The sequence below is a fragment of the Hydra vulgaris genome, chromosome 05, assembly GCF_038396675.1.
Source record: "Hydra vulgaris chromosome 05, alternate assembly HydraT2T_AEP".
NCBI classification, from domain to species: Eukaryota; Metazoa; Cnidaria; class Hydrozoa; order Anthoathecata; family Hydridae; genus Hydra; species Hydra vulgaris.
In genome coordinates, this window is record NC_088924.1 from 20,027,352 (window position 1) to 20,036,851 (window position 9,500).

The 9,500-nt window shown below is 27.2% G+C and overlaps 1 protein-coding gene across 1 annotated transcript; it reads left to right on the top strand.

The window, feature by feature from the left end:
• Positions 1 to 6,165: 6,165 nt before the first annotated feature.
• LOC136080239 (uncharacterized) lies at positions 6,166 to 9,101 on the top strand. Its single transcript, XM_065796854.1, has 3 exons — positions 6,166 to 7,253; positions 7,428 to 8,182; positions 8,302 to 9,101. Exons 1-3 carry the CDS (start codon positions 6,166 to 6,168, stop codon positions 9,099 to 9,101), a joined length of 2,643 nt encoding a protein of 880 aa, XP_065652926.1.
• The last annotated feature ends 399 nt before the right edge of the window (positions 9,102 to 9,500 follow it).

Here is a 9,500-nt window from a genome sequence, read left to right on the forward strand (position 1 = left end):
CAAAAAATCTAACTGGAAAAACTACTGAAACATATGAAACTTTAATTTCAAAGATGTATTACTTTTTCAAGAAATTCCCAAACAATATTTGTAAATAAAATAAAAATAAGTTAATCGTAATTTAAAAGGTTACTTAAATATACAAGATTTTTAACGGTATCGAAGATGTAAGTTATTTTGAATGTGTTTGCAATAGTTCACAATTTTGTTCCCATTTTACTTGTAATTCTTCTATTTCAGCATTTTCAAACACATAGTTTCTACCATAACTAGAGCAAGCTTGTGGAACAGATTTTTCAATATGTTGGTTTTGGAAATAAAACAGTAGTCGTCTCAGGCCAGTTTCAGGCCAGTTAAAACAGATTGATGGACCTTTTGGGTGAAGAAACTTAACTTTAGCATCAACTTCTAGGTTGGTTTCAGTAACAATGCTGATCCACCACTTACCATCATAGACTACAGCTACATGACCTCCTAAAGTGACAGTATCAATTTGAAATGAAAGCTACGAGTACCAGTTAGAGTTATTACACCAGTGTACCTTTCTTTTTGCTCTTCACATTGCAATTGTCCAATCCCTTTATGTAAATGAAGTTAACAACCTTGATTTTCTCAATACAAAATTCATACATAGCTTCTGATGTGGGAATTTGGTTTCTGATGGTTGTCTTAAACTTTCTTGCGCTGTTAATCTTTTTACAGTACCACCAATCCCATCACATGGTGACTTTCCGTGGGATGTCGCAAAAAAGTTCCATTCAACTTTAAAGGCAAATTCGCTCTCTAGTTGGCATAGATTGTAAAAGCTTTTACAATTTGTGTACTGTCCTGCGCAACCATCAGTGAATAAATCTAATTTGGACATATTGGAAAATTTTATTTTTAATATTAGTATGATTAGTTGAAATATTTTGTACTCATAAGTTACATCTTGTGTAATGTCGTCGGATATAAAACAGTAAGAAATATGTTTCAGTACACCTTTATTATCTTTATAGTATATCACTAATGGATGTAAAGAACATTGTTGGGTGTTCCAATGATAGCTTTGTATTTCATCTTAGACTACAAAAACATAATTTTGAGCAAAATCGCCAATATTGATGTTTGATTGATCCATATTTTGTTTTAGTTGGCTAAGGTAATGTGATTGAGAGTGAGCAATAAAAGAATGAGCTTGTAGCATTTCACAGCAAGATACTAGTAGTTCAACAAATGTTGGAACATCTGCTGTTAAACTCAATAGTGTTGCACGATCAGTAGTTTGCCATTACTTGTAGTGTATTTCAAAATCATATTCGTATTCTTCAAAAATCTCATTCAAATATTTGGTAAGGAGTTTTTTACCAGGGCAATTATCCCACTGTGAAAGCATGCATTCTTTGTTTTCTACTGAGCAAACGGTGTTCGAAAGTAAATCCTTATACTTTAGTCCAATATTTAAGGCATCTACTAACAATATAGCATTTTGGTGATAAGAACTAACACAAACAGAATGTTTTTCCACTTGCATCTGACAAAATGCACCACTTTGGTCTAAGTGAAGCAAATTTTGAGTAACTTATTTGTATTTCTGGATTTTTTTCTTTGTATAATACATATAGTTCCTTTAAATTACACAAAAGCAGTTTTTTTTGTTTATGGACGTTCTTTTGAATGCTAACATAATCTTTTTTTCCAGGCATAGTTCTACATAAATCACTCAAGTCATAAAAAAATTTAACAGAATCTTCAATTTCTTTGTGTTAGACTTTACATTTATACAACGAAGAGATAGCTAACAATCCTTTTTTATTAAAAATTTGTCTAGCCATTTTTGCTTGGTATTCTGTAACTGCAAAGTTATTTTGTACTTTTAATATTGACCAACTTGGGTGTGCCAGTGTTAGAAGTTGAACAATAGTCCTTTTGTCAGAACATTGAATTTTTTCTTTTATCAAGCTCATAATTTCATCAAAGTTTTCAGCCTTCTTTTTTATGTTTCTTGTTTCATAACACAGTTTTGAGGGAACATTGAACAATGAACGTTTGTTACCATTTCGTTGATGCGCGCAATTTTTCGCTTTCCTTCTAAGAGTATATATTTTGATGACTTTGAATGAGATTTTAGAGAATATATATTAAAATTTTTGAGTTCTTCATTGATCTTCTGTCTTTTTGATTTGAATGATGATATTAGAAAATCCTGATCTTGTTCACCCTGACTTTGCTTCTCTTCTTTAAGATCTACTTTTCTGGCAATCTTTAGTTTACAAGGTTTGCAAAGTGTCTTCGCAGGAACAATCTTTAAACTACTTCTCATCATGACTTGTGATTCATTTATCGTAACTACTCTAAGATTTCTTAAAAGTAATTGAATTGTATAAAGCTTATCTGCACAATTGTTTAACACATTGTTTATGTTTTGGAAAGTACGAATTAAAAAAGTATTCTACTTCTACTTACTTTGTACTTTCTTTGTATGTTTATGGAATGAATCACAGCATGCTTTCTGCCATATAGGATACATTTTCAAATATTTTGTAGTATGTCTTTCACATAATATTGTTAAGTTTGATAGTTCAATGTTACAGCGTATTGATATAGTTATTTTTTCTTTATTGCTGAAAGTTTCAATAACATCTTGTTGGCCTTTGCATGCATCTGATGTCATTAAGCCAATAGAACTCATCTTAAGATAAATTACTTAGTATGAAAGTATTTCCTAAAAAAAAGAGAATTCTTCTTTCCTACTTAATTTTCAGTTATAAAAAAAAAATTTTTAATATAGAAATAATTCAAATTTTTTTACACTGATAGATATTGTTAATTTTCTTTATATATATATATATATATATATATATATATATATATATATATATATATATATATATATATATATATATATATATATATATATATATATATATATATATATATATATATATATATATATATATATATATATATATATTACTAAGTTATCATATAATTAGGACTTCCTTAAATATAACAAAATTTTTTGTTTTTTGGTAAGGAGTCTATAAACCAAATTAAATATGTTACAGAAATCTATTTTCAAGTTTTTAAAAATAATGTATTGAAAATTTTATATATCTTTGAAATTAAAGTTCCATATGTTTCAATTTTTTTTGTGCTTAGTAAGATTATAAGCAGCTGAAAATAATGGCAAAAAAAGAAAAAAATTTGACAGGGGCTTTTTGAGATATTGGGCCCCAAAGTTGGTTTATAGAAACTAGTTGTTTTATTAATTTTTATGCATGTTCTTTTTATATTTGAGCATTTTAAGTACATTTATTGAATTCAGCATCAAAAAAACATTATATATGTTTATTTTCATAATTTTCCCATTTTTATTTCCTTTTTTTTTAAGAAAAATGTTTTTTCAGAATGTTATGAAAACCGGGTATTTTTTGGAAACCAGGTCAACATTAAAATTGTAGTATCTTGTCAACCGCTCGACATATTTAGCTGAAATTTTATGTGTTAAGTTTTCTTTTTAAGATGCAACAGCCAAAGAAATTTTTAAAAAATTTGAAGACCCATGGTTCAAAATTTCCTAAATTTTGGGTGATTTGATGCGGAATTACCCGATAGCAGTTTTTACGTCAAAAATATTTTAAAAGATTTAAATGTAAATACTTTGCACCATTTTAAAAATTCAACATAATGAAAATAAGGCAATAGGGCAATTCCACATCAAATCACCCAGTCCATTGAACCATGTGTCTTCCTTTTGAGTTATATTTTGACACATTATTCCTAATTATAAAAAAATAATGCATGCAAAATTTCAGCTAAAAAAGTTTAGCGGTTGACGAGATATTGCAATTTTAATACTGACCTGGTTTCCCAAAATGACCCGGTTTTCGTAACACTCTGAAAAAACATTTTTCTTAAAATAATAAGAAATAAAAATGGCAAAAGCATGAAAATGAACATATATAATGTTTTTTTGATGCTGAATTCAATAAATGTACTTAAAATGCTCAAATATAAAAAGAACATGCATAAAAATTAATAAAACAACTAGTTTCTATAAACCAACTTTGGGGCCCAATATCTCAAAACACCCCATCAAAAAAATTTTTTTTTTGCCGTTAATATTTTCAGCTGTTTATAATCTTACTAGGCACAAAAAATCTAACTGGAAAAACGACTGAAACATACGAACTTTAATTTCAAAGATGTATCAAATTTTCAATAAGCTATTTTAAAAAACTTTCAAATAGAATTCTGTAAAATATTATATTTAGTTAAAAGACTCCTTAAAAAAAAAAAAAACAATTTTGTTATATTTAAGGAAGTCTTAATTATATGATAACTTATTGAAAGTATTGAATTATATGAAAGTTATTTGAACTTAACAACTGAAAAAAACATCCTGTTTTGCTTTATATAAAAACTGAATTAGTGTGATATGGATGTGCATTTGTTTTTAAAATTTTGACAACTTTTGTAAAAGTTTATAATAACTAGTTTATAAAAAGTTCAGTTAAAAAACAGCATTCGTAAATTTTATTTAAATTTTAACAAATTAACAATTTGATATATATATATAAATTGTATATATATAAATATATCTATAAAGAAAATTAACAATATCTATCAGTGTAAAAAATTATACAATGTTGTATAATTTTTTACACTGGTAGATATTGTTAATTTTCTTTATAGATATGTTTATATATATATACAATTTATATATATATCAAATTGTTAATTTGTTAAAATTTGAATAAAATTTACGAATGCTGAGTTTTTAAAAAAATATTGAAAGAGTATTTTAAAAAACTCTTTACAAGAGTTTTTTAAAATACTCTTTCAATATTTTTAATGAACGAGTTCAATACTTTAGCAATTTTTTCGTAACTCTAACTCTTAATAATAGATAAAAAAAATCCACGATATTAATCGCTCGGTAACGTAAGTTAAGCCGGCCACTTCTGATATATTTTTATATATTTCTTAAATTGGTACAGAATTCTCAATATCTTGTGAAAGTTTCTAATACAAACCCCTTTACTGATTCGCAAAAATCTGAAAATTGAAGCAATTTTTTACCTTGTTTTCCGTGTAACGTAAGTTAAGTGGCATTTTCAGTAGTAAGTTTGTCCTTTTTTTGCCCAGACTCAAAACTTTTTAGGTTATTTTGTTCTTTAGACTGTTGAGGGTGTAACGTATGATAAAAATAGAACCCCCCCTCCCACAAATATATATATAAATATATATAAAATATATATATTTTATAATATTTTTATATATATATAATATATATATATAATATATAAAAACGTGCATGCTGTTAAAGATGGCGGTCGTGTTTTTATTTTAAAAATTTATAGCTAAAAGATTAAAAAGTTTAATAACTATAACTTTATAAACTTAATGTACTGAAATGGCACCAAAAGTTGATTATGTTTTAAGAAAACAGCTTGAAGAATTAATTACTAGAGTGTCAGAGTTGGAACGTAAAGACATTGAAAACTTGGCGAAAATTGATAAATTAGTGTGTGAAAATGTTTTATTAACAGAACGAGTGAAAGTATTAGAAGAAAAAAAAAACAGATAGCATTTTAGATTGGAGTAAATTATTTAATAATAAAAAATACGATAAATCTACAGAAGAAATAAAGGTAACACAAGGTTTTATAGATTTAAGTAAAGATGTAAGTGAAAGAGATAAAAATATTATTATTTTTGGTATACAAAATTCGACTGATTCGGATGCTGAAAATAGAAAAAGATTTGATGAAAATATTCTTAAAAATCTTTTTACTGAAATAAAAATTAATCCTGACAAAATAAAGAGAATCCATCGCTTCAAAAATACAAATGGAAATAACACAAAAATGGAAACAAGTGCACCTTTGTTGGTCGAATTACCTGATAGTTCAGATAAATTTTCAATATTAAAAGCTGCCAAGCAACTAAAAGATTCTGAAAGTTTTAAAAAAGTTTCTATTTATCCAGATCAGAATGAATTAGAAAGAAAATTTACAAAGAGCTTGATCTTAAAAAGAAATAAACTAAATGAAGAGCTAAATTCAAAAGGTCAGTTAAATAATCCCTTTCGATTTGGAATCAGAAATAATGAAGTTAAAAAGATCAGATCAATTTAGTCAAAAAATAAACCAAAAGGATAAGAAAAATTTAAATCAATGTATGAGTTCCAATGATAATATTTCTGTGTGCAAACCACATAATTCACTAAACATTGAAACAATGCTTGTTGATTCAAATATTAATAGTAAGGAAGTGCATCTGAGTAGTAATTTTTTAAACTGTTTTTATACAAACGCCACATCACTGAATAACAAATTTGATGAGTTAATTTATGAAATAGCTTGTAATCAGATGCAAATTATTATGCTTTGTGAAACCTGGTGGACTGATAAATCAGCAACAAATATTGAAGGTTTTAACTTGTATAGAAAAGATCGTGGACATATTAGAGGTGGAGGAGTTTGTATATACATAAAAAATACAATTAAATCTTATCCTGCAACTGAAAACTATTTAGTTGATAATGCCATCGAACAAGTATGGTGTTCAGTTGAGATTGGTCTAGAAAATATCTTATGTGGATGTATATATAGAACAGGTGCTGGTGATATATCAAGTTTTCAGAAAATAACTAAATATATTCGACATGCTAATAAAGCTTGGAAAAATGGTAAATACACGGGAATTCTAATCTGTGGAGATTTCAATTTTTCAAATATAAAATGGTTCAATGATGGGTCATGTAAACTTGAAAATGATTCAGATTTGATTGCCTTAGAATTTATAGAATTTTTAAGCGATTGCTTCATATATCAAAATGTCTTATTGCCAACATTTCAAGTTAGCTTTGGGTTTGACACAAATTTATTAGACTTGGTACTCACAGAAAATAGAAATCGGGTTTTTTCTTTGAATCACTTACCTCCCCTAGGTGGAATTGAACATGGACACCATATATTAAATTTCAAATATTTTTATAAAAACATCAATATTGATCAAAAACCAAAAATAAATAAAAAGTTATTATATAATAAAGGAAATTATGAAGAACTTTCAAAATATTTTACAAGTTTTAATTGGGAAAATGAGTTTAAAGATTTAAATGCTAGTCAAGCTTATAAAAAATGGCTAAGTATATATCATACTGGATGTGGTAAATTTATTCCTATTATTAGTTACGATACAAGTAAAAAATATGCTCCATGGATGACTAAAGAACTTCGAAAAATGGTTAAGTTAAAGAAAAGGTTATGATACAAATGCAGGCATTCAAGATTTAAACAAACTGACATGGTAAATAACTATGAAACATTGAACAAAAATGTAAAAAAAAGAGTCAATAAAGATATAAGAGCTTTTAAATTAAATCTGGCTAAAAACTCAAAGAACAACCCTTGAAGTGTTTATGCATATTTAAATAGTAAAATAGTTATAAAAGATTCAATTAAAGCACTTAAAACCTTTGATGGTTCAATTATAACAAATGAAGTAGATATTGCAAATTGTTTAAATGAGTATTTTGTTTCAGTATTTTTAAAAGATGAGGTATTAGACCGTGTAACTTTTCCTTCAAAATGTAATTTTCATTGTAGCGATCCAAGTTTTAATGACACTGATGTTGAATATCAGTTAGTAAACCTTAATGTTAATAAAACAATCGGTGTTGACAAAGTTCATCCTCGTGTTCTCAAAGAATGTTCAAAATCACTTTCTCATCCTTTATCACTGATCTTTAAAATGTCATTTTATAGTGGTGTTATACCAAACGAATGGTTAACTGCAAACATAACTCCACTATTCAAGAAAGGGGATAAGTTAGATCCTTCAAATTATCGATCAATATCAATAACATCAATAGTATGTAAGGTTATGGAGAAAATTATTCATAATGTTATGATGAACCATTTGGCTTTAAATAAGTTAATAGCAAATGAACAGCATGGATTTGTTAATGGTAAAAATTGTTGCTCCAATTTATTAGAGACTTCAGATTTTATAACAAGCAAAATTGAAACTGGTAATAATATTGATATAGTATTTTTGGACTTTGCAAAAGCCTTTGATTCAGTTTCTTTATCGAAATTATGCTGCAAGCTTTATGGTTATGGTTTTCAATCTTATATCCTACAATGGTGTAAATCATTTCTCAGTAATAGAAAACAACGAGTAGTTCTGGGTGAAATGTTTCAGATTGGCAGGAAGTCACAAGTGGAGTTCCCCAAGGTTCTGTCCTCGGTCCACTCCTGTTTATCATATTTATAAATGACTTAAAAGTAAACATACTAAATAAATTAGAATTATTTGCAGATGATACAAAAATAATGTCAGTAATGAATAATGAAAGTAACAACAATGCTCTTCAAGAAGACTTAAATAAGTTATTAGACTGGTCGAATAAGTGGTCTATTAAATTCAACAGAGGAAAGTGTAAAGCAATGCACATTGGTAATTCGAATCCTCAATTTAGTTACAAATTAGGAGATCACATTTTGCAAAAAACAGAAGTTGAAAGTGATTTAGGTGTGATAATAACAAATGACCTTAAATGGGAAAATCATGTTATCAGTGTAGCAAATAAGGCAAATCGAACACTGGGTTTTTTAAAACACGGATTTAAAAATCTTGATGTTTCCATATTAAAGTTATTATACAAGTCAACTATTAGGCCACAGCTTGAATATGCAGCATCTGTATGGAGCCCATTTTGTACTAAAGATATTACGAGACTCGAAAATGTACAGCGTAGATCGACAAGAATTGAATCACTGAAAGGTATCTGTTACGAAGAAAGAAGAAAAATATTAGGTTTACCAACCTTACAAGAAAGGAGAAGAAGAGGCGACTTAATAGAAATGTTTAAAATATTAAATTCAACCGAATATATTAGATTTGAAGAGCCTTTGAGTTTTTATCACAGCATGTACAGATATCGTCATAATAAAAGACTTCATCGACAAAATACTAAGAAATTATGCAGGTATTATTATTTAACAAACAGAGTGGTCGACGATTGGAATTTACTGTCACAAGATGCAATCGATTCTGCAAACAAAAACACGTTCAAAAATAGAATAGACAAAATTTTGAACTTTTGATACCAAATTCTATTTACGAACTTTTTTTTAATTTTATTTACGAAATTTTACATTTAACGGCTGTTACAGTCAAAACTCTATGTAGTTTTCACTCACCAAACTCAAATAGTTAGTACAGCAATTTTTATATTATATATTATATATATATATTTATATTATACATATTATTATATTATATATATATATCGTCGGGGATAGTGCAAATCCGCGTAACTAGAATTGGCTACTATATTTGGATATTATTAATTTTCACATATATCTATTGTTGAGATTACAAAAAACATGAATACTCTTTATACTAAAATAAAACCAAAATCTGTTGAAATAAATTTTAAACCTTTCCATTAAAAAAAAAGTACTGTAGATACGCGGTATTATCCAATGCTAGTTACGCGGTTT